Below are 27,500 nucleotides of genomic sequence, written 5' to 3'. Positions count from 1 at the left end.
CAGTTCCATAGACTGTTGTTATATTTTTTAGTAGACTGAATAGTCTCCGTAGGTTCAATTTTCGTTAAGCTATTTTAATTCTAGACTCAGCTGATTTTCGTTATAGCCAGTATCCTCTATAGAGGATACTGGTTATAATGATATAAAGCCCGTATTTTCAATAGCAACTCAACCTCACATGATTTACGAACTATTTTCATTGCTATTCCTATAGAATTATAGAATGCTACAAACAAGTTATTGTTAAGAATATTGTTAAGAAATCAAGTGTGATAGAACTCGAATGATGAATTGCTGAGAATAAACTAAGTGAGAATTCCTAACAGAGTTGCATATCGGTGATACATTACATTTATTCATTAAAAATACCCAGAGGCTGATTTAGTACGAAATAAAATTTTAAAATGTTCTCGACTCGACCACAATAAGATAACATTAATCTCTACCATGTTAATGAGCATGAGAACCCTTTTTATATTCTCGACAGTTAATATTAAACATATATTTATAAACGTATATCTTCATATGATATAGAGTATATATGCTCATGCCTTCAGTTCTTCTACTTTTGATATGCGAGTGTAAAGTTAGAGGAATGTAAATGTCTATAGTGACACAACTCGTATGGTACACATCGACCATGTGTCCATCCAAAAGCTGCACTAACATCCTCGTACACTGATACAAACACACACAGACTTCATGAGTTAGTGTACATAAACAGAGAAGGAAGTTTGCCTCATGATGTTTACAAACGTTTGGACAAGCTCTGCAAGTAATCATCAATCTGACAAACATCTCATCACATTTTCCACTTCGCTTATTTTTAATGATGATGATGGTAATGATATATACATACATACACACTCACACACATACACAAAATTATGTGTATGTACATGTGTGTGTATAATATATATATATATATATATATATATATATATATATATATATATATATATATATATATATATATATATGGTTCTATGTATGTCAAGTTATATAAATATATATAAAACCTTATATTAAACTGAAAGATTAATACTTTTCAGTAGAGCACTTATCTATCAATTTTTTAAACGAAAAGGTTGACAATGACTTCGAGGGTTAAGCTTACTCGCCGTCATAAATGTATGTGTGTGGTGAGGTGTATTATGACAGAAAGAATGATTATGAAATTTGCTTCAAAAACCACTTGAACCTGGGGCTGATCCCACTGCGTGGCATTTTGGTTAAACCTCATTTTCAATAGCCTCACATCGACCAATTCCATGTGAGGAAAATTGCGTGGTTGGAAACTATATAGAATCCTGTTGAATGGATTGCACCTATGGACTGATCAGCCACTAACACGTTAATTCAGAAGTAGGTTAATCACGTGATCGAACAACTGAATCCTCATTGTCGAACGATGGAGAAACCCCACCATATATCACTATAACTACCCCCACACATGTCTCTCTTCCTCTCCTAATACAACCCTTTGGTCAGAGCTTTTATACTTCGGTGGTCTCAAAAAGTATGACATGCCAAGACCACATGTGATTAATAGCGTTAAGTAAACGCTATTAAAAAATTGGCAGGCTTATACAAACGCAGGTGTTTAAATCTTATGCAACAGTTAAATAGAGAAAGATAAGTTGATTTTGTCTTAATCTACATCATCTGTCGATAAAACAAAATAAAAATAATATAAAATTAGCAAATCAATTCTCCACCTCTAAATTTACTTGTTTTGTCTACCGTTGTTTTTCCTTGTTTGTGGGTATTTGTTCGTGTGAGGATTCTTAGTTTTATAACTATATATTTATTTAGCTTTCTTAATGTTTCATTTATTTATTCTGGCAACACTTTATACAATTATATGTTCACTAGATCAACTGATAGAAAGGCAGATAGTTATTCAGACAGTCAGAATATTTTTCAAACTTACTTTCCCTTGCATTTTTTACATCGCTTTTGTAGGAAGGTTTATTGTTAGTTTAGGAGTATGGGTACAAGAGTTGGCACAGATGGTAACGAGTTGATTTAGACTCGTTACTGTCCTTTTTTCCATACGTTACTGTTTTAAATATATTCCATTCCACAGGAATATTAGTCATTTTGCCTTCTAGAAAGAGCAGCTACAACTTCCTCATTTTATACTACCTTACCGATTTATGAAAAGGACACGTTAGCTAATATGGTCCTCAGTTAATTGTATCTAGAGAAGTGGGAGGTGGTCATGGCTAGAATGTCTTTTATCACTGGTTTGCTTGATCAGAAGTGACTTAGTTCCAAACAACAACAGCAAGATATTGATCTAGGTTCATTGAGTTTCTATCGAGTGAAAAGATATCATTGTTAAAAAATTGTATTAACAATGTATGAAATACGTAGGTATTAAGATATGTTGATGGCACTCCGTCGCTTACGACGTCGAGGGTTCCAGTTGATCCGATCAACGGAACAGCCTGCTCGTGAAATTAACCTGCAAGTGGCTGAGCACTCCACAGACACGTGTACCCTTAACGTAGTTCTCGTGGATATTCAGCGTGACACAGTGTGACAAGGCTGGCCCTTTGATTTACAGGCACAACAGAAACAGGAAGTAAGAGTGAGAGAAAGTTGTGGTGAAAGAGTACAGCAGGGTTCGCCACCATCCCCTGTCGGAGCCTCGTGGAGCTTTTAGGTGTTTTCAATCAATAAACACTCACAACGCCCGGTCTGGGAATCGAAACTGCGATCCTATGACCACGAGTCCGCTGCCCTAACCACTGGGCCATTGCGCCTCCACAAGTATTAAGATAAGAGAGTGTATAAACTAAGAAAGAAAGAATGAATGACCAGAGAGTAGGAATAAGGGAATATATGTTGATATTGGTTGAATTAATCTGTCATCCTATTTAACACAACCATTTAGTCGTTGCTTGCATTTAGCAGAGTACACTGTGTTGTAAACATTTGGGCCAGATCTGAGGAAGACACCCGCAGTGTAAAACTAACTGTTTTCTCTCTTCAAGTAAACCCTTGGGGGGCATAAAAATGCTCATGGGAGCTATTATACCGCCTCTGATTAATTCAAGCAAAAAATTAAAGCAAAATTTTATATAAAGGAATTGAGAACTAGTGAGTTATATGCCATCCATGAAGGCACTAAAACATAACTGAACAGAAAATAGTTATAATCAGAGATTTGAGTGAAAACAAACTCATCTTGCCTTAAGTGCGTTTAAGCTAAAATGTTCACCACACTATAACAAACTAGATATATTTTCCCCACGTTTTGAAAAACTGAGTGTTTTTGGGGTGGGCTTTAAAATTTTTTTTTTTTCAGCTATAATTGGCCATAATATGACACTTGTAAACTTGCATATATTAAATCATGGCATTTTTTTTTTTTTTTTTTTTTTTTTTACAATGCCAGTTTGAAATATATTCGTTGTTTTATTCGCCAGTGAAATATATTTCTTGCTTCTCCGATGATTGTCACGATAAAATAGCAGGCGAGAAAATTGTTTTAAACATTGTGGTTCTCGTGCTGTTCACTTTAATATGTGGGAAAGTCTCCTCACGATGATTTTCGTTCAGTAATTCACTGCCACACTCGGATATAATAAAAGATATATGTTACAGTGATTTATAGTTTATTTGACAGTTTTTGTCCATTTCTGAACAGTTCCTGTGAGAAACGTCGGCGACAATTTAAAGGAAACAAAATCGGAAACGCAAATAAATGTGAATAAAAGAAATTACAACTGGAATTATTTTTGAATCTATTACTTAATGTGTAATATAGATAGATAGATAGATAGATAGATAGATAGATAGATAGATAGATAGATAGATAGATAGATAGATAGAGAGATAGATAGATCCGTACACATACATACATACATACATACATACATACAGTGATTATGCTGTAGCTATATTGGGGCAAAGCCTCAAAGATTCTACTCTGTTATATAAACCCATATGTATAATTTTTTTTTTATTTAGAGCTTTTTTGACTACCCATTTTGACTAACCGCTGTATTATAAAATACAAACACAAGCATTGACTCTCAACAAAGACACGGATATAGAGAAGCTGAAAGAACGCATTTATTTACCCATATATATGTGTGTGTGTATATGTATGTGTGTGTATATGTATACGTGAGTGTATATGTATATATACATATATATATATATACACACACACGCACTTATAATATATACATATATATATACATACATATATATATATATATATATATATATATATATATATATATATATATATATATATATATATATATATATATATATATATATATACATATATATATATATATACATACATATATATATATATATATATATATATATATATATATAAATTGCGATATATGATATACATATTTCATAGATATATTTGATGTTATGTTCATGTTGGAATTCACCTAATGTTTCATTATATTTTTATTGACTGACAGAAAGACAGGCAGAAACCCACATACATACATACATACATACATACATACATACATACATACATACAAGCATACATACATTTCAAAGCGGAAATGGTAAAACTAAATTCTACGTATTTCTAACTCTGTGCTTGTTTTTACTCTTATGTTTTGCTATATAACAATATTAAATTTACACCGGATCAAATTTCTCGAAATACAAACGTTATTGCATTTTTTGTGTTGCAGATTCTCATAACTCGTCATCGTATAAACTTGATTTAACAACTAAGCCCAGAAAAGAAAGGACTGCATTTACAAAACATCAAATACGGGAATTGGAAAAAGAATTCGCAATTCACAATTACCTCACCAGACTTCGGCGTTACGAGATTGCTGTTGCTCTTGATCTTACAGAACGGCAGGTAAGTCACTGAAGACATCCAGTCTTTACTTTCATTAGCATCAATTTTTTCTATGTTAAACATTGTAATGCTGAAATGTTAGAAGTAGCAGCTTTTACCTTCAGTGATTTTATGCCTATTTGAATTGCTGTTGTTTAGCCCAAAAACGAACTGTCCTCTGATCAAATTGATTCCAAGTGTGGCTGTCTTGTGTTTTTCCTAAGTACAGAGAACTTAGGATCAAGTTATACAATGTGATCCTTTTCTAAGCCGGCAAGGTAACATCTGAAAGAAATTTAGTTGTTATTTCTTGCAGTTAGAGCGACGACATAGAGCATCCCTCGTAGGGTTTATTTATTCGATTTGGAAACTTCAACGTGTAAAAGGCGTCAATAAACTGGTTTGCCATTTTTTTCTCATATAATATACGAGGTCAATATTCGTTGCTGTTATCAGGTCAGACTTGATTGAAATGATCTATGATAAAAGTCGTTCCAATCTTGACCACCTTGTATTTTTGAATACCCAAGTGTGCTAATTCAAGACGTTAAAGTATGATTTGAAAAAAAATTAGCTATTTTTAAAATCAAACATTATTTTAACTTATGGGTTTCGTCATTTAGTACGTAACTTAAGGAAAATGAATTGTTATCCAGAACGATCAATTATTTCTTCATTACTTAATGGATATTTTTTTCTTCTTTTTCTTTCATCTCTTATATGAAATGTTATGGTAATCTTTCATTTTCAGCTGTAACAGTTCAGATTCGTATCGATGTTGAAATTCAATTAATTACTTTTCATTTTTTGTAGTTATTGAGTTCTTAAAATTTCATAAAACACGCCTAGCTAAAGAAAGAGCACCTACGTGTTCGCTCGACTTGCTGAAAATGACCGTGTTTTAGATTAAAGATACCTCGTAACCAATTGGCTTTTAGGAGTTCTATTGAAGATATTAACTATCTATAATTTGTGTCTAATCATGTCAGCTACTTGGTCAGTATTGCTCTCAAAGTAAAATCTGCGCGAAGATTTTAATGTAATTTTTTTTGTGGGATGAAGGAAAATATAATGTCCAGCCGATGATCTTTGCAGGTCTCCAATAGCAGGAGGCTGGCTGGAAATGAACGAAACATTAATTGGAAAACATTACAACTTACTGTAGTGACATTATTGCATTTAGCTGACCTACTTGACTCATTGACGTTTCCTTATGACACCGTTATACGCAGATACATCACTAGCAACCACACGCCTTTCAATGGCCTAGTACAAATAGCAGAAAATTCTTTCTACTGAAGCACAAGGCCTGAAATTTGAGGGGAGGTGACCAGCCGATTACATCGACCCCAATGCGCAACTGGTACTTATTTCATCGACCTCGAAGGATGAAAAGCAAAGTCGACTTCGTTGGAATTTGAATCCAAAACGTAAAAACTGACGAAATGCCGCAAAGCATTTTGTCCGGCGTTCTAACGATTCTACCAACTCGCTACTTTAGAGATAGCAGTAAATAGAAGCTAATACAGTTGGTCAACAGAATTGTTAGAGCATCAAATCGAATGGGCTGCAATATGTCAGTTCTCTGCATTGTGGGTTGAAATACCACCGAGGAAAATTTGGACTTCCATATCCTCCGAGTCGATGAATAAAATATCAGCTCTGTGTTGATGCAGCAGCTTTCTCTCCCTCTAGCCTTTATATCATGAATATTCCATTCCACATTGTCGGAGGTTCGAGAGAGTGTCTGTAATTACATGAACATCTAAAACATTTAGCGAAAACATAGTACATATTACAATGTGATCACCTATTGTTACAGATTAGTGTAATAAATTATTACGATCATAATATTTACGCTAGTAAATAGCGAGATGTTCTTCATGGTTAACGAGTCTCTTGTTAGCAGAGCTTAAATTCCCATGTAATCCTAAAGATAGTAAATTAAGAATTCCTGAAATGTATCTTTCCCAAGATGATTATGATCTGTTGTTCTTCAGGATTAATGTTGTAATGATAGATGTCTCTAGCTTAAAATGTCATCCAATCCATTTGATTTGCGCCCATCTGAGCGTAATAAGTATTTCTTGGGCAACCGTGTAACTGACTACACCAAAGATGTCCAAATGAGGCAGGATTTTTGTCGTCACACAACTTGCTAGAAATACTAGGAAATAAACTGATAGCTATATATCTGTGTGTACACTCCACACACACACAAACACACATACACCCACACACACACACACACACACACACACATGCATACATATGTATGTGGTCACTTCGGCCATGTAACGACACGCGTACTTTTCTCAGACTAATCTTTTCCTTCTCTCCGGACCTTTCCTCTTCCTTCTTTCTAACGAAGAGCCATGCTACTTTTTATCACCCCCGCCCTTTTTTTCATCTTAAGCTGAGCATCAACCTAATATACTCAGTTTACGTCTTTTTGACTTTTGTTGTTTTTGTTTCATATTTGTTTTTATTTTTTACATACGTACGTACATATATACGTACATGCATACATACTCTTTTACTCTTTTTCAGTCATTTGACTGCGGCCATGCTGGGGCACCGCCTTTAGTCGAACAAATCGACCCCAGAACTTATTCTTTGTAAGCCTAATACTTATTCTATCGCTTCCTTTTTGCCGAACCGCTGGATTACGGGGACGTAAACACACCAGCATCGGTTGTCAAGCGAAGTTGGGGGACAAACACAGACACACAAACATATACACACACATGCATATATATATAATATATATATATATATATATATATATATATATATATATATATATATATATATATATATATATATATATATATATATATATATATACGACGGGCTTCTTTCAGTTTCCGTCTACCAAATCCACTCGCAAGGCTTTGGTCGGCCCGAGACTATAGTAGAAGACACTTGCCCAAGGTGCCACGCAGTGGGACAGAACCCAGAACCATATGGTTGGTAAGCAAGCTACTTACCACACAGACACTCCTACATACATACATACATACATACATGCATGCATTTATGTATGCATGCATACATACATACATACATGCATTCATACATACATGCATGCATACATATATACTTTTATTTATCCCAGTCATTAGGCTGTCGCAGTTCTAAGACAGCACCTTTATATCATTCCCAGTCAACAAAATTATACCCAGGGTGTATTAATCAACCCAAGGCTAACATAACAGACACATGCCGCACAGTGAGATCGAACGCGACACCACGTAATTGTAAAAAGGAACTTCTTAACCATACGGCAATGCCTCCGCTGGTATACGTAATATTTATTTATATTTTTGTTTATACACGTAAAGTCAAAGGGCATTTTCATAACTTTCTCCTATCGTATAACAGGGCTGTAGAAATTAAGGATAAATATAAAAAATACAAGATGAAAAAAAGGTCAGAAAGTTTAAAATAAAAACTAGAAAAATAGCTATTTTAAAGTACACTAAGTTAATTTCAAGGTCTACTGACAATAGATGATGCTGTTGCTGCTTTTGCGGTTCTACTTTTTTTTTTTCGTTTTTTTACTATTTTTTTTTTTTTATATTTCTTCTTGGAGAAAAGTTTTTTTTTCTATGAATTCTATGTTCGAGGGTATAAATTTGTTTGGTGTATACCTTAAAAGTCTATTTCTAAACACATTAGAAATGGAGGTGACGACAGTAGTAGTAGTAGTAGTAGTAGTAGTAGTAGTAGTAGTAGTAGTGGTGGTCGTGGTCGTGGTCGTGGTCGTGGTCGTGGTGGTACTGAAGGCGTGCAGATGATTATGTAAGTGTTGGTGATAGCGATAGTATAGGGTGAAAAAAATGCTAATAATGATATTAATGATGGTTTCTGACGCAGGAACAAGGCTGTAGATTATATTGACCAGTATTTGGCTGGTAATTAATTTAATCGACGGGATATGAACTCAGGATATAAAGGGATGTAACTAGATACAGCAAGGCATTTTTATATAAATTGCCTCTCTCGACTTCATCCCTTTCACTTAATGCTAATAATAATAATAATAATAATAATAATAATAATAATAATAATAATAATAATAATAATAACAATATTAACAACAGGCTCAAGAGTGGCTGTGTGGTAAGTAGCTTGCTTACCAACCACATGGTTCCGGGTTCAGTCCCACTGCGTGGCATCTTGAGCAAGTGTCTTCTACTATAGCCTTGGGGCGACCAAAGCCTTGTGAGTGGATTTGGTAGACGGAAACTGAAAGAAGCCCGTCGTATAATATGTATATATATATATATATATGTGTGTGTGTGTGTGTGTGTGTGTGTGTGTGTGTGTGTTTGTCCCCCTAGCATTGCTTGACAACCAATGCTGGTGTGTTTATGTCCCCGTCACTTAGCGGTTCGGCAAAAGAGACCGATAGAATAGGTACTAGGCGTACAAAGGATAAGTCCCGGGGTTGATTTGCTCGACTAAAGGCGGTGTTCCAGCATGGCCGCAGTCAAATGACTGAATAACAATAATAATAATAATAATAATAATAATAATAATAATAATAATAAAATGGTTTCAAATTTTGCCACAAGGCTAGTAATTTCGGGGCAGGAGGTAAGTCGATCGCATCGACTACATTGCTCAACTGGTACTTATTTCATTGGCCCTGAAAAAAGATCCTTTCTACTAAAGTCACAAGGCATGAAACTCGGGGGTGGGGGTGAGGCGGAGTAGTCGATTACATTAACCCTAGTGTTTCACTGGTGCTTGGCTGGTACTTTTTCATCGACCTCCGAAAGGATGAAAGGCAAAGTTGAGCTCTGCAGAATTTGAATTCAGAACGTAAAAACGAACGAAATACCGCTAAGCATTTTGTCCGGCATGCTAACAATTCTACCAGTTCGCCGCCTTAATAATGATTTCATATTTTGGTCCGGAGCCAACAATTTTAGAAGAATTGTTAGTCGATGGCATCAATCCAATTGCTCAACTGGTATTTATTTTATCAAGCCTGAAAAGATGAAAGACAAAAACGACTCCGGCGGAATTTGAACTTGGAACGAAAAAACGGCTGAAATACTACTAAGCATTTTTTTATGGCGCGTTAACGATTCTGCCAGCTTACGCCGCCTTAATAATGATAAATTAATAATAATAATAATAATAATAATAATAATAATAATAATAATAATTATTATTATTATTATTATTATTATTATTATTCAGGTTACTGCTTAGAATCTTGGGGTCAGTAGTAGTAATAATAATAATAATAATAATAATAATAATAATAATAATAATAATAACAATAATAATAATAATACTGCCCTGATGCAGTACCAGGCAGTGGTTCTCATGGCTTCTGATCTTAACTGATTGGGGGTGCTATCATGTATATTGTTTAATCTTGGTATAAAAGATGGGCTACAGCAAATATTCTGCTTAATACCACAGATTTGCTTGTCAGTTGTTTGACCTTAACCAGTTGAGCATGTCCCTTGGTGGCTGACGATATGTGCATCTCTGATCATGAGCAGAAGTAGTAGGGGAGCATCATGGCCATGTGTTCAGAGGAATTCTTCGGGGTTTGAATGATTCACCTCTGGAAACATGGGTGTTTCGCTCAACATCCTCAAACAAACCTTATTCAGGGACCTTTTCAGCGGAATGGGCTACTCAACCTGAAGAAAATTCTAACTGGGCCCCACCTGCAAGGTCATGCGCTGTTTATCTTGATATGAGACCACTATATCGAGCACACATGGTTGTGATGCATGTGCCTGGTGTACCCTTATCAGACGGGTAGTCATGATAGGTATGTTGGGTTTTGTATATTTTACCCCAGTGTCACTTTGATGGCATGCACTGCTCTCTCACTCAATAATAATAACATTGAAAAATACCTTAGGAATGAGAACCCAGGTTCGAAATTTCCCTAAGACACCTGATGAAGGCTGGAGAGTATATCTGCCGAAACGTGCTGTTAACAACAAACAAGATGAGGACAAATATCCGTCAAATGTAAACAATGCAAATAATGTTCATATTCATTATATCAATGATAGAATATTTCAAACTGGTAGAAAATACACTGTAAAAGACAATGAGGTCTCTCAGTGCCACATTGCTTTATTTTATTAAAGAGATAGATTGTGTTTCTTAAGTTTTCGTTTACTTTTCAATAGTTTCTCTCCACCAAAATTATTCATCAAAATGATTTTTTTTTTTTTCAACTTTGACACAAGACCAATTGTATTTTATAAGTTTTGATAGATACACATCTTATCACCCAATGCTTTTGCTCATTAGAATTCTATGAAATTTCTGATGTTCTGCGCCAACAAGAGCCAGTTGAATAAAATTGTATAACAGGTGCAACATGTTATAACTAATGTTTCGTGTTACGTTTATTCACAACTGTGAAGGTGCATGGCTCAGTGGTTAGAGCGTCGATCTTACGATCGTGAGACTGTGAGTTCGAATCCCGGACCGGGCTGCGTGTTGTGTTCTTGAGCAAGACACTTTATTTCACGTTACTCCAGTTCACTCAGCTGTAGAAATGAGTTGCGACGTCACAGGTACCAAGCTGTATCGGCCTTTGCCTTTCCCTTGGATAACACTGGTGGCGTGGATAGGGGAGGCCGCTATGCATGGGCGACTGCTGGTCTTCCATAAATAACCTTGCCCGGACTTGTGCCTGGGAGGGTAACTTTCTAGGTGCAATCCCATGGTCAGTCATGATTAAAGGGGGTCTCAGCAGTATTCACAACTGTTAATGGACAACAATATTAAACATTTTTTTTTAATGCCAGTATTTGAGAGAAAAAAAGGCTCCTTAGAAATCGAAATACATTAACACACTGTATGAAGTTGCAAAATCACAGTGGCGAGTTGGCAGAACCGTTAACACGCCGAGCAAAATGCTTAGCGGCATTTCGTCTGTCTTTACGTTCTGCGCTCAAATTCCTCCGAGGTCGATTCTGCCTTTCATCCTTTCGGGTCGATAAAATAAGTACCATTTGAGTACAGAGGTTGATGTAATCGACTCGCCTCTTCCCTCAAATTTCTGCCAATATCAATGGATAGAATATTTGCATCACGATCTCAAATCATTAGAAGCTTGTGGTCTAGTACGTTATTTAGTTTATAAACCAGCAACACTTTAAGACGACATTTTGTATACGTATATATTTCTCTTAAAATTTTCTACAATCTGGAGACTGAGGAAAGTTTCGAATGAAATATATAAAACTAGAGCAAAATGGTAAAAATGAGATGAAAAGAAATTAAAGAAGGAAAACAGGACAGATGTCTCATATTAATTAAGAAACAATTTCATAAAAGTCGGTTGTAGATTGTACAATTTCATCTCACAATAGAACTTGTTACAATTGTTCTAACTAAAAACTGGCACTATTGAAGCTTTATATTTTTCTTTATTTTTTTAAGTTGATGTGAAAAACAGCATTGTTAATGGGTGACAGAATATTAATCACGTCTTTTTTAAAAAAAACATGTCTGCATTTAAAGAAGTCTATTCGGGGATAAATGTGCATTCACACACTGCATGAAATTGCAACATCAATGCATAGAAGTTTTTTAAAATTCGGGACGCATATCGGCACCAGGTTTCCCCCTGTCTTCGTATCATTCTGATATGCATGCTGTCTTCTTCACTTGCTCCACTGCTCATTACTTTTTGTCTGGAATCTTCTCTTTAACCTTATTGCTAAGGTCCATATGGCATCGTTCTCGTCACTTCACTTCCCAAAAGAAAAGAATGAAGAAAAGAAAATTATATAAGAAGAGAAAAAAAGTGACAAAAAAAGAGAGCAGCGATTTGCTGCGCTTATGAGAAATGTCGCTTCTAATTTCAAATTCTCCGTGTTGTATATGAATTCCTATAACTGGCACGTTGAGAAGCAAGATAAAATTTCACTATGTATATGTATGCGTCAGTGTGCGCGCATGCTTACGAGTGTCTACCAGTGTGTGCTTTGCATGTATGCATGCGTGTGTAAGTGTATATGTGTATGTATACATATATATATATATATATATATATATATATATATATATATATATATATATATATATATATATATATATATATATATGTATGTATGTATATATATATATATATATATATATATATATTTGTAATTATGTACTATCTGTGTATATCCCACTGATGAGGCAGAGTATATTTTTATGCAAAGCCAGAAATCCGGTTCTGAGATTATCCAATTTTTTTTTTTTTTTTTGCTAGTTTATTTGTGTTTTTGTCTTTTCTCCTGTTGTTGTATGTGGTTTTAGAGTCAAGTTTTGACTGCTATCTCTAGCATGGTGGTATCTTTAGATACCATTAATTATAATTTTAATAATTATTATTACCTATGATTTTATTCCCATGCTGGCCACTTGATATGATCGGTATCTTAAATTACGATCTTATCCTTATATATATATATGTATATGTATATATATATATGTTTATATATATATGTATATGTATATATATATATATATATATATATATATATATATATATATATATATATATATATATATATATATATATATAATGTTGAACCGTTAATCCCTACACATTTTTTCTCTCTCCGTTTTTTACGTCCTCTCTCCATTTCCCCCCCCCCCCCCACTCAATCCTTTATGTAGAAGAGAACATGCTCGAAACGTCGAAGACTTTTCTGTTTTTGCCGAACGCAAAACTAATACACTGCTTGTTGTTTCTTCACCTGTTTTTGTCTTCTGTTTTCTGTGAATTTCAATTATTTATAGTGAAAAAAGCCCAGAATAAAAAACAAAGTAATGCAAAATAATGCAAACAAATAGATCACAAAAAATCTGCCCAAAAGATAAGTTCAAGGGAGACAAACATCCAAAAGATGCCACTCAAAAGTTACGTCCTATGGTTCATCGATTCATTGTTTTATTTACGCGTGAACGAAGCGGGACTGTTTTCAAAAATGGAGGTGAATACCTTTCTCCATGTGAACGGCTTGAAAAATTAAGACACTAGGATATTTTCCTACTTTTCTTCACATGAAACCAATGGTAGCTTTAATTCACAAATAAAGAAATTATATATATATATATATTCTTTTACCTGTTTCAGTCATTTGACAACGGCTTTGCTGGAGCACCGCCTTTCGCCGAACAAATCGACCACAAGACTTTTCTTTCTAAGTCTAGTACTTATTCTATCGGTCTCTTTTGCTGAACCGCTAAGTTACAGGGATGTAAACACACCAACATTGGTATCAAGCAATGGTGGGAGACAAACACAGACACACAAATATATTCATATATATATATATATGACCGGTTTCTTTTAGCAAATTGACTTACAAGGTTTTGGTCGGCCCGAAGCTATAGTAGAAGACACTTGCCCAAGGTGCCACGCAGAGGAACTGAACCAGGACCCACGTGGTTGAGAAGCAAGCTTCTTACCACGCAGCCACTCCTGCACCTACACATATATATGAAGTGTAGAAGGCATATTAAAATCGAGGTGTCTTTAACAATGAAACATTCTCACCTGATGAGGTTGCCCAAATTCGGCATTATCTTCAGGGAGGAAAATCTGAACACGGCAGATGATGATCACACAGTGACACGTGTTGGAGAGCGGTCAGAGAAAGCAGATGATTAACGAAATTTGTTTAAACAGGATGGCTGAATTTTGCTGAAGAAATTTTGAAGTTACTTAAATCAACAATCACGTTGATTTTTAAAAACTCCAGTTTGATGGAAGATTAAGTCAATTTAGTAGGGATTTAGAATTGGAACGACGAAGAATGGCATCAATTTCTGCAAGCTATTGTAGCTCTAATACTGGTTTCCAACGTAGGCAGCGTATGACTAAAAACTTTGTGGAAGAGCACAGCCGATTAAATTGTACTCAGCAGATAATTGAAACTTATTTTATCAGTTTCAGCAGGATGGGGAGATGAAACGCAAAGTTAACTTCAATGGAATTTGAACTCAGGATGTAAAGGAACGCAATTAGATACTGCAAAGGCACTTCATCCGGCGCTCTAGCTGATTCTGCCAATCTTGCGTTAATAGGTATAGATATTGCGAGAGCAGAAGTATAACGGATAGGGGAACGGAGAAGAAGAAGAAGAAGAAGAAGAAGAAGAAGAAGAAGAAGAAGAAGAAGAAGAAGAAGAAGAAGAAGAAGAAGAAGAAGAAGAAGAAGAAGAAAAAGAAGAAGAAGAAGAAGAAGAAGAAGAAGAAGAAGAAGAAGAAGAAGAAGAAGAAGAAGAAGAAGAAGAAGAAGAAGAAGAAAGGAAATGGAGAAAGGAGTGAAAAAGGAACGCCTTTAGATTAACCATCGGCAATTTGTGCTCTTGTGAATCTATATCAACACTTCAAGCTTGACTCAAGGGTATTCGCATAGAGGCTCATAAACGCTCAGCCACGTAAAAAGGGAGAAAAGAAAACAGCGAAACACTTTTTAATTAAGCGGTTCTATTCCTCTCATCTGAGGCGAGATGTGCCTATTCAGAGCGTATATTTAAAGTAGAATCAGCAATTGAGCATATGTGTGGTCGCACCACCAACCAGAAATAGCAGATAAATATCCTTCAAATTAGGCCCCCATCGTCTTAAATAAAAACAAAGATACATTGGATAGTGTAAGTTGTACATTCATATATCATTTTTTTAAAATCAAGAATGAGATGATCATGGCTGGAACGCCGTTAGTGATAAATTAGATTCATCATGGATGAACTGGCACTAAACAACAACTTCAATAAACCAAACAGCATCAACAGAAACAACTACTACTACCACTACTACATATAAATGCATAAATATTTTTCATTTTTTTGTTGACAATTTGTTTCATTTGGAGTTTGTATTTAGAAGAAACGTTGTGGGTTCGAATTGCGTGTGTGGTATTCGGCGATAGATTGCATGAATAAACTAACCCTTGTTTGTATAAGAGGCGACCAAAGGCTGTGCAAACATAGAAGAACACCAATACATCCGGTTATGCAAAATCTACCGCGTCTGAAGGGAATTTTTGTTTTTGTTTGTTATATTTTACTTTTTAATCTGTTTCTTCTGTTTCGTTCTTGTTTTCTTTTGTTTTGGCACATTTTTGTTTGTTTAGTTTTGTTGAATTTTGTATATATTCTTTTTTGTTTGTGTATGGATGTATGTCTTTTTTGTTATTTTTAGATTTCTTGCTTATTCAATGATATTCTGATCCCCATTACATCTTCTCTCTCTCTTTTCGCATATCTCTCTTAAATACACACGCGCGCAAGCACACACACACACACACACACACACACACACACACACACACATCATATACACATAGACACGCAGAGAAAATGAGTGATGAATAAACAAATAAGATATATACGTTTACATATACAAATATATATTTCTATGAGTATATGCATACATACACGCACATATATAGTCACGCACACAAACACACACATATATATATAGACACACGAAGAGAATGAATAAACAAATAAATATATGAATTCATATATACAAATATATACATATATATATATATTTCTGCCTGTGTATGCATTCAAAACACTATGTACGTATGTATATAAGTGTGTGCATACGTACGCACACACGCACACACACACACACATACACACATACACACATTCAAGCATACATACATATATGCATACGTATATATATGTATGTATGTATGTATGTATGTATGTGTGTGTGTACTTATGTGCGTGTCTGCGTATATTCTTCTTTCCTCACCACTCATTCTTTCACATTTATGGTCTATATATTTATTCTACACACACAGACTCTTATTCACACACACACTTACAAGCATACACGCACACACAAATACACATATATAGATATATACACAAACAGGAATGTACAGGATTCTATGTATGTTTACGTGAGGTATATGTATCTGTATTTGATACATATGTGTACATATGTGCATGTATATATGTATGTATGTTTGTACATATGTATATGTGTATGTATGTATGTATGTATGTATGTATGTATGTACGTACATATGTATGCATGTATCTATGCGCACAAATATTTCATATACGTACATTCATATACATATATATTATATTAATGAATGCTCAACAGCACAAAGCTTGTTTATTTTACGCACTCGCATACACACAACACACACATACATACACACACTCTCTTTCTCTTTCTCTCTCTCCCTCCTTCACTCGCTCTCGCTCTCTCTCCCTCCTTCTCTCATCTCATCTATATACTCCTATAGCTTCTCTCTCTATCACTCACGCGCTCTCTTCCTCTCTCTCTCTCTCTCTCTCTCTCTCTCTCTCTCTCTCTCTCTCTCTCTCTCCCTCTCTCTTCTGTATTTTTCTTTCTCATTCATCTTGATTTCAATTCGTTACGTTCGTTTTGTGTTGTTCATCTGTGGTTCAAATTGACTCGACGTTTCAACAGCCACTCAGCATGCTTCAGTTCCTACGATGCCATTTGATAGCTCTGCAGCGAGAAACCAACAGCGTTGTTTATTTGGGGTTCCTACACGTCATGGAAAAAGTTTGCAAAGTTTGTGCCGCATCTGATGTTGGTAAATGTGTACGCATTTATATATATATATATATATATATATATGAATGTGTGTGTGTTTGTGTGCGTGTGTGTGTGTGTGTGTGCGTGTGTGTATGTGTGTATGAATCTGTGTGCATGTATATACATATATGTGTATGTATGTGTGTGTATATATATATATATATATATATATATATGTATAGAAAGAGGTAGATAGATAGATAGATAGATAGATAGATAGATAGATAGATAGATAGATAGATAGATAGATAGATAGATAGACCACATATATGCAACTATGTTTACATTTGTGCATGAATGTATGTAGGTATGTAGGTAGATAGGTAGGTAGCTAGGTGGGTGGGTAGGTAAGTAGGTAGGTAGGTAGGTAGGTAGGTAGGTAGGTAGGTAGGCACGTGTATGTATATCTGGTGTTACAATAGGATAGTGACGTTTTTATATTATTTACACTATATATATAGAAGTATGCACGTACGTATGTTTTTGAATGTCTGCATATATGGATGTTTGTGCGTATACATATATATAGATATATATATATGTGTGTGTGTGTGTGTGTGTGTGTGTGTGTGTGTATGTGTGTGTGTGGGTGTGGGTGTGTGTATATACATATATATATATATATATATATTTATATATATATATGTGTGTGTGTGTGTGTGTGTGTGTGTGTATACATATATATATATATATATATATATATAGTATATTTGATAAACGGCTGTCGTTATAGAGCTACAAAAGTCTTTTTCATTTTTGTTTTGAAGTCTGAAGAAGAATATAATTCAGTATATATCCGCAAATAGTTTCTGCTGGGTTTTCCATTAAAAGCTTTCTTTTTGAGTCGTTAGGATAAATGCCTTATGATACATATGTATGTATGTATATATATATATGTATATATATATATATTTGAGGAGATTCGTTATAGGTATAAGAATATACCATAAACAAGTATGAAAAATGGAAAAACAAATAGATTTATTATAAAACTGGATTTATAATAAACCTATTTCTGTTTCAACATCTCTTCCTTTTTTTATACTTGTTTATGGTATATTCTTATACCTATAACGAATCTCCTCAAATATTATTTTCTTATTCTTATTACCTGTTTTGGCTGTTTTTCCTGAATATGATGAATCCTTATTAGAAATCACCTTTTCTCTCTTTTTGGATGCCCCCAAAAGTTTGAATTGTTCTTTTTGAACTTACCTTTTCTTTTATATATATATATATATATATATATATATATATATATATATATATATATATATATATATATATATATATATATATATATATATATATATATATATATATATATATATATATATATATATATATGTATATATATATATATATATATAGTGCGAAGCCGTGTTTAGGTATGAGCAGAATTTAGGTTAGTTGAAATATGTTTGTCACATATTTCAACTGCTAAAGGCAAATACGCTGCAGTTACCATGGAGAAAAAATTCTCTTGTGATAAAAAGGTGTGAGAACACTCTGTCCTACCGAGAGTGTCGCCATCTCTCGGGAATCTCAGACATCAATGTTTCGAGTTTTTTTGTTTTTTTTTACTTTTGTCAATGAGATGTACCTAAGAGATAATTCTTTATTATGACAGCACAGGACATTACAAATAAATAGTGTGTTTATGAGTTCGTTTTTAAAAAGGTTTTAAAAATATGGTGATGAATATTATATTTTAAAAATTTACAAGTTTTACAAGTCTACACTTGGCTGTGAAGCCCACCGGCTAAACCATACTTTTTTTTTACCATGGATGAGATTAAGTAGGGTCATTCACATCCAACTTCCTTGCCGCATCCTTCCATCTTTTCCTGGATATACTTCGCGACAGGTGTCTCCTCTCCAGTCCTGTCTTGCTCTCCAGATGATATCTGAAGTAATATAGCAAGCCAGGGCCGAAAATGAAAATTCCCGTCGTGACTCCTTTCATTCTAGTTTTCCATATACAATCTTTCAATACTGCGACTGTGCATAAAAAATATGTACAACTAGAGTTTTTGGCGTCACTAAGAAGTTCTCCAGGTCCCGGTAAAAACCAGCCTGTCTACACTCTTTTGATGCGTAGACAGCTACCAACCTGAAAGACTGTTTACTTACGTGTGTTACATCCAAAATTACCAGCCTACTCTCTGGGTCCAGAAAGACTGTACTTATCTGCACGTCCAAGTTTTTCCTGAATAAGACCACTACGCCCCCGCCTCCCCGCCGACTAGGAGAAATAAATTTCTCGTAGTCATTTAGAAGAGGTGAGAACGCTTGTGGCCCGTTCAGCTTGGACTCAGTCACAGCACAAACATCTATATCTAGTGACCTAAGGTCGTTCATGAGACAAGTTTGTTTCCATTTCGATCCCAGGCCACGCGCATTTACACACCCTAGCTTAATATCCATAGTAAAGTATACTTACTTACAATTTAAGTTTGGGGAGGGGCTGCAAGAATTCAGCTTGCTCCCCATCCTTTTTCTTTCGTGGTGCAACCGCTGGACTTACCAAAAGGTTTCTACCGGCCATCTCTTGGCTCACATCTTTTAAGTCGTCGGGATATCTCCCTTTCAGTTCGGTAAATAGTCCCACCTCTATCCTCACGATTCGGATGTGCGGGGGCATGTACTTGCTGTCTTTGTAAACCTGAGCTTTGTAACGAACTCTAATGACTCTCGCTAGTACTTCATTTTTGTCATTGAAAAACGCAATTTTGTTTTGCTTCTTAGAGTGGGGTTGGGTAATAGGCTTTAGCAAGAGGATGGTGTAGGGTGCTTTTTCGCGTGTGTCTGTAACTGACGTAGTTGTTTTCTTTGTATGGGGTGGGAAGTTCAGGGCTTGGGCCTTTTTCCTCTTTTGGGATTTTCATCTGTGTTTTGAGTTTTTTCTTGTGTTGTCTTTTAGGTTCTTCCACTGCTTTTGCTGCTCTTGCCGTTTGTTTGTCTTTTTCTCTCGTCTCTAGCGGTTCTTTTTGGGGAAGGGCTTCACTTTTCTTATCTTTTGGTTTGCATTCAGAGCGGACGTGGCTCCTTTTCGCAACACTTAAAACACCGCTGCCTACACCCCTCTACTGCGACTCTCACACTCAGCCCCTCCCCTATAAATATTCTATCGGGTAGCCCTTCTAGGACTTCTGGAGTGGCTTGAACCATGACCTCAAGTGTCTGCCCCTTCCAATTTTCAGCCTCTTTTTTTTTTTTATTCATATGTAAAATAGACATTTTTTCTTCCATATCGTAGGTAATGGCTGCTGCTATCCAAATTAAGTCGAATCCTGCTGGTATTTCTTCCACGGTGATTTTTGCCCTTCTTCTGTCCAAATACATTGGTAGCAAAATTATTTCATCGTTTTTTAATGTTCTCATTGATAATTCCTTTACCGTATTCTCATTAGCAAACTGTACCTCGACCGTGGCATTCCTTCTACCACAGCCAACGTACACAACTTTGTTCCATATAGGTGCTAGACACCTCTTAATTACTTTTTCCTTTTTCCTTTATATTATACGTCTAACATACCAACGTTCTCGCAGCTATATTCTGCACAATTTCTTGTGGAGGGAGCAATTTTGTATCGTTTCCGTTCTTTTTTATGAGATTCCTATACTTGAACAATTCTGCCATAGTCACCTCCATCTCTATCATATTACCGCCTTCAGTTTCTTTGCTTGGTACCTTTTCCATTTCTAGGAAATCCTCCTGAGAAAGTACTCCATAATGAAATTTAGCAGAAAAATAAATTCCTTCAAAAGAAACATACAAATTGACAAAAAATATCTTTGCCAAAAATAATAACAAAAAATAATTCCTTGCCAAAATTATTTAGCACAAATAATAATTTCTAACCCTGCAAAGGGTAAAAAATCAAAGAGTTCAAATCACAAGTTCAAAAGCAGTTGTTTCCTAAAATATCAAAAATTCCACAATTTTCTGCCCCGCAGGGCAAAAATAACAGTTCTCAATTTAACAACAGTTCGAATTTCAACAAGTACAACAGACAGGGCGATAACAATGAAGCGTTACATAATAAACAAATTAAACTCACAAAAAACGCAGCAGCCAAAAGGAGATGTACCTAATAGAGGCAACTTTGAACGAACTTAATAAAGCTATACCTTTATATATAATTCAGTCAACACGTTGACTGATTTGCGCTACTAGATCGCCCGATCAAATTAATTGAATTAGGCGCAAAGCAGTGTTTAGGTTAGTTGAAATATGTTAGAATATGTGCATGTATATATATATATATAAACACATACATATGTACATATGTGTGTATAAGAATATGTATACATATATGACTATATATATATATATATATATATATATATATATATATATATATATATATATATATATATATATAGTTCAAAAACACAATAACAAAAAAACAAAAAAACAACAAAGTGAGGACGTGATATGGATAGTATTATTGGACGCTCAGGAAAGGAAAGAGAATATATATATACATATATACATATATACATATGTACATATATATATGTATCTGTATGTATATGCATATATATATATATATATATATATATATATATATGTATATGTATATATATACATATATATTAGTCTATATAAACAAATAAATAGAAAGAAAGAAAGAAAGATAGATAGATAGATAGATAGATAGATAGATAGATAGATAGATATGATACATATACACACATATATGTGATTTCAGTACGTATAAACATGTGTGTATACACGAATGCATATGTTTGCCTTAGTGTGTGTGTGTGTGTGTGTGTGTGTGTGTGTGTGTGTGTGTGTGCTTTGTGTATGCGTGTGTATGTGTGTGTGTATGATGTAGGTGGGTACATACAGATGCAAACACACACACACACACACCGTATGCACAAACACCTCACACCAGGGACGTATACACACGTCACTTACAGCAAGTAGTATGTGTGTAATTGATAAAATTTCATTACCAGACATTTATCCACAACCAAAAATTAGACGTATACAATTACACAAGACCTGTCCTTGTTTCTCCAGTAGCTCTACCCCTTTTACTCTTAACTGTCCAATACTAGTCTCACTCACTCACTCACTTACTCACTCACTCACATTCATCTCTTACATACTCATACGCATTTTCCTACACACACTTCCATCTTTTCATTTTTGCTATAAGTACCAAATGCACTCCCCCCACAGACACACACACACATACACACATACCCCGTTCCAACAGCCCAAACCGAAACCCCAATATACAATGTTTTCAGTGAAAACACATGCTATCTTCATTGAGACGATATAAAAGGGCGAAATATCTCAATGAGAGCAGTTTTTATTTCATGATTTCCATTCACGTTATCTCGCTTTTCTATAACATGTACCAGCGCGCACACACATAACATACACACACATACAACATACAAACTCGCGCATTTACACGCACGCGCGCACTCTCACACACACATACAAACACTTACTCACGCACACAGGCTTCCGCTCATACAAACACTCACTGAAACACATACATACATCTTGTACTTATATGTAGATATGCGAAAATATATGTGCATACGCGCTTGTGTGTGTGTGTGTGTGTGTGTGTGTGTGTGTGTGTGTGTGTGTGTGTGTGACTGCCTGTGTGTTTAGATAGATAGATAGATAGATAGATAGATAGATAGATAGATAGATAGATAGATAGATGATAGATAGATAGTTAGATAGATAGATAGATAGATAGATAGATAGATAGATAGATGATAGATAGATAGTTAGATAGATAGATAGATAGATAGATAGATAGATAGATGGATGGATGGATGAAAGACCTAATGGTTCTTATTTCTTTATTGCCCACAAGGGGCAAAACATAGAGAGGACAAACAAGGACAGACAAATGGGTTAAGTCGATTATATTGACCCCAGTGCGTAACTGGTACTTTATCGACCCCGGACGCTGAACTCACATCATAAGATCGTCGGTTCTATTTCTATACCAGGCGATATGTTGTTCCTTGCTTTAATCTACTGAGCTCAAATGAGTATCAGTTGAGTGTTGACTCAAGCCTTTTCCTCGCCTGTATTACATTCTGAATCTTTTTCTGGGTTAAGGCGGGCAGAGCAAAGAGGGTCCGTATGTCTATTTTCAGTTACACAGGCTACCTTCGACAGCAAGCGAATGTATGGTAATTGCTACCTACTCGAGTTTCTGTTACAGAAACACACACAGACATACATATGCACACACACACACACAATGCGTGTGTCTCTGTGTGTGTGTTTACAGAGAGAGGGTGTGAAAGTGAGAGCAGACATTTGACAAAAGACATATCTGGTTTGAGCGCCTTGTCATATATATTAGTTTCTCATTATTTGTTATGTCTAAGGCAACGAGAGCTCCCAGAAAAGTTAGGACACTCGGCAAAATGCTTAGCGGCATTTCAAACGTCTTTACGTTCGAGTTCAAATTTCTCTGAGGTTCAGTTTGCCTTTCATCCATTCGAGGTTCGTAAAACAAAATACCTGTTAAGCATTGGGGTCGATATTATCGACAGACCTTGTGCCTATAGTAAAAAATATTGTCTGTTATTATTAACGCGGCTAAAGGCGGCGAGCTGGTAGAATCGTTAGCACGCCGGACGAAATGCTTAACGGTATTTCGCCCGTCGCTACGTTCTGAGTTCAAATTCTTCCCGTGTTGACTTTACTTTTCATCCTTTCGGGATTGATGAAATAAGTACCAGTTGAACACTGGTGTCGATGTAATCAACTAATCCTCTTCCCTCAAAAATTGCTGCCCTTGTGGCAAAATTTGAAACCATTATTAAGGCAGTGAACTGACAAACTCTTTGGCACGCCGAACAATATGCTTAATGGCATTTCGCCCGTCTTTACGATCTGAGATCAAATTCCAATGCGATCGAATTTGCCTTTCATCCTTTCGCGAACGATGTAAAAAATACCAGTTAAGTAATAGGGTTATGTATTCGACTATACCCAATTCCTTAAAATTTCAGATTCTGCGTCTAAAGCAGAAAGGATTCTCTATTTTGTCTGCCCAAGTTTTACTAGTCAGGGATTTGGCATCTATTTCTTTAATATAAGGGATGCTAAAGGCGGTGAGCTGGCAGAAACGTTAGCACACCGGTCGATTAAATACTTACCAGTTACGCACTGGAGTCGATATAATCGACTTAATCCGTTTGTCTGTCCTTGTTTGTCCCCTCTGTGTTTAGCCCCTTGTGGGCAGTAAAGAAATAAGAAACGTTAGCACGCCGGGCGAAATGCTTAGACGTATTTCGTCTGCTGCTAAGTTCTGAGTACAAATTCCGCCGAGGTCGACTTTGTCTTTCATCCTTTCGGGGTCGATAAATTAAGTACCAGTTACGCACTGGGTTTGATGTAATCGACTTAATCCCTTTGTTTATCCTTGTTTGTCGCCTCTATGTTTAACCCCTTGTGGGCATTAAAGAAATAAGAAACGTTAGCACGCGGAGCTAGTACATGTTATAAAAGCGGCGAGCTGGCAGAAACGTTAGCACGCCGGGCGAAATACTTAGCGGTATTTCGTCTGCCGTTACGTTCTGAGTTCGAATTCCACCGAGATCGACTTTGCCTTTCATCCTTTCGGAATCGATAAATTAAGTATCAGTGAAATACTGGGTCGATATAATCGATTAGTCCCCTCCCACCAAATTTCAGTCCGTGTGCCTCCAGTAGAAAGGATTTAGTCTGTCTTTACGTTCTAATTCCACTGAGGTCGACTTTGCCTTTCGTCCTTTTGCGGTCGGTAAAATGCCAGCTGAACCTTGGAGTCGATGTAATCGACTTACCCCTCCCCTGAAATTGCTGGCTTTGCGCCAAAGTTTGAAACCAGGATTAGCGATGCTATATGTAATGCCTTTGCCTTATATCTCATTAATATGCAAATTTCAGGTATGTTTATAATTACATCGTTTCTAAGACCTACACCTGAGTAACGGGGACCGTAGGTTGGATGAGGAAACTTCAGAAACACCTAGATGATGCGAACTTCGCGAGGAACTCTTGCCTCGTTGCTTTGTCTGGGGAGATCTTCTTCCAAAATGTTGTAAAATGTAAACATCCCGTTAATTAAAAGATTCTGTTCAAATTAAAACTCAGAAGCGGAAATTAAAACTCACTTTACACGAAAAGAATCCTTAGATGTATTTTGTGTGTGTGTGTGTGTGTGTGTGTGTGTGTGTGTGCGTGCATGCGTATGTGTGTGTGTGTGTTTACTAATGAACACGGAAATTTAAACGAATATATATATATATATATATATATATATATATATATATATATATATATATATATATATATATATATATATATATATATATATACATACATATATACATACATATATATTCGTAAAAATTTCCGAGATCATTAGTAAACACACACACACAAACATTTATATATATTTCATACATACATGCACACACATACACACACACATATATATATATACTTCCATAGTGTACGTACATACACATACATACAAGCATACATATATATGCATATATATATGCATATATATGTATATATATATATATATACATACATACATACACACATACATATATACTACATAAACATATATATATTACATATTTAAAATATCAAATTTATATGTATACATATATAACACACACACATACGCGCGCACACACACACATACACACACACACACACACAAATACACACAAAACACACTCACACGCGCACATGCATACAAAGGCACACATAAATTTACTCAATTCATAAGTCTCCAAGTATTAAGTTTGTATGTATAAACTAATACTGTGAATATTTAGAATAATCCCATTTACATACGATATAACTTAATGATTTTTAAATATTATTTTGACCGGATTTGAAAAGGCCAAATCTAGTGGATTGTAAGTGCGTTGATTTGAGTGGTGTCCCTTTCTATAGTTAACTGCTTTTACCGAAAGAAAAAAAATCGCAAATGCATATCGTAAACGCTAAGACCTGCATCAGAATGTCGTGTGTGTGTGTGTGTGTATTTCTTTTCCATTTTAACCGTTTGATCATTTCAGTGAGATATTGATTTCATTGTTATTGATGCTGCAATTCATTTACCCATTGGCATCCATGCCTCTCTTCTACGACCTCAAAAATAATTATTTATATATCACCAACAATTGTATTTTGCAAAGATACATTTATTGAGTGATAAAAACTGAAGTGTTTTCGAAATATTACGTCTGCATTTTGTTGGATGTCGGCGACAATGTTTGTCTAGATCTTTCACTATTATCTGTTGATAATTTAAGAGGAATATAATTAGGCATTAACAGGTTAATAATTAGAACATCTTCTTCCTTTTTATTACATATAAACCAATATAAAATATCCCAAAAGTGATCATTATAACAAATAACAGTCTTCTTTTCTTTTTTTCATTTTCTTTTTTCTTTTTTTCCCCCCAATCTATATTTTTTGGTACTGCAACCATAGACAAAAACAAATAAATGCTTCTTCTGTAATCTAGAATTAGTTTGCCGGTTGCACTTCTTGTTTCATCCATTCAAACTAAGAATTACAACCTCTCTGTTACAAATTTGTCATGATGGCATAATAAATTTATACCCCCCATAGAAGCGAACAAATTTCTGTTATCATTTGACGATCATTCATTGATTTCTGTTTTCAGCCCGTGTGTTATTTTAAGAAAGCTGTGTATTTATTTGCAGTTATTTCAGTCTGCAGTGGAGGCGCAATGGCCCAGTGGTTAGGGCAGCGGACTCGCGGTCATAGGATCGCGGTTTCGATTCCCAGACCGGGCGTTGTGAGTGTTTATTGAGAGAAAACGCCTAAAAGCTCCACGAGGCTCCGGCAGGGGATGGTGGCGAACCCTCATGTACTCTTCCACCACAACTTTCTCTCACTCTTACTTCCCGTTTCTGTTGTGCCTGTAATTCAAAGGGTCAGCCTTGTCACACTGTGTCACGCTGAAAACCCCCGAGAACTACGTTAAGGGTACACGTGTCTGTGGAGTGCTCAGCCACTTGCACG

General features: G+C 35.4%; 1 protein-coding gene across 1 annotated transcript in view; it reads left to right on the top strand.

Annotated features, from left to right (window-relative positions):
• Nucleotides 1-27,500, top strand: part of LOC106868014 (uncharacterized) — a 238,133-nt gene that overhangs the window by 188,630 nt on the left and 22,003 nt on the right. Inside the window, exon 2 of the mRNA XM_052966993.2 lies at nt 4,686-4,861. Coding sequence (XP_052822953.1) covers nt 4,686-4,861 — 176 coding nt within the window. The remainder of the gene's footprint in view (nt 1-4,685; nt 4,862-27,500) is intronic.

The sequence above is a fragment of the Octopus bimaculoides genome, chromosome 4 (genome assembly GCF_046866305.1).
Source record: "Octopus bimaculoides isolate indiv1 chromosome 4, ASM4686630v1, whole genome shotgun sequence".
In the NCBI taxonomy this organism is placed as follows: domain Eukaryota; kingdom Metazoa; phylum Mollusca; class Cephalopoda; order Octopoda; family Octopodidae; genus Octopus; species Octopus bimaculoides.
The sequence above is the reverse complement of the archived record's forward strand: the minus strand, read 5'-3'. Positions and strand labels throughout refer to the sequence as shown.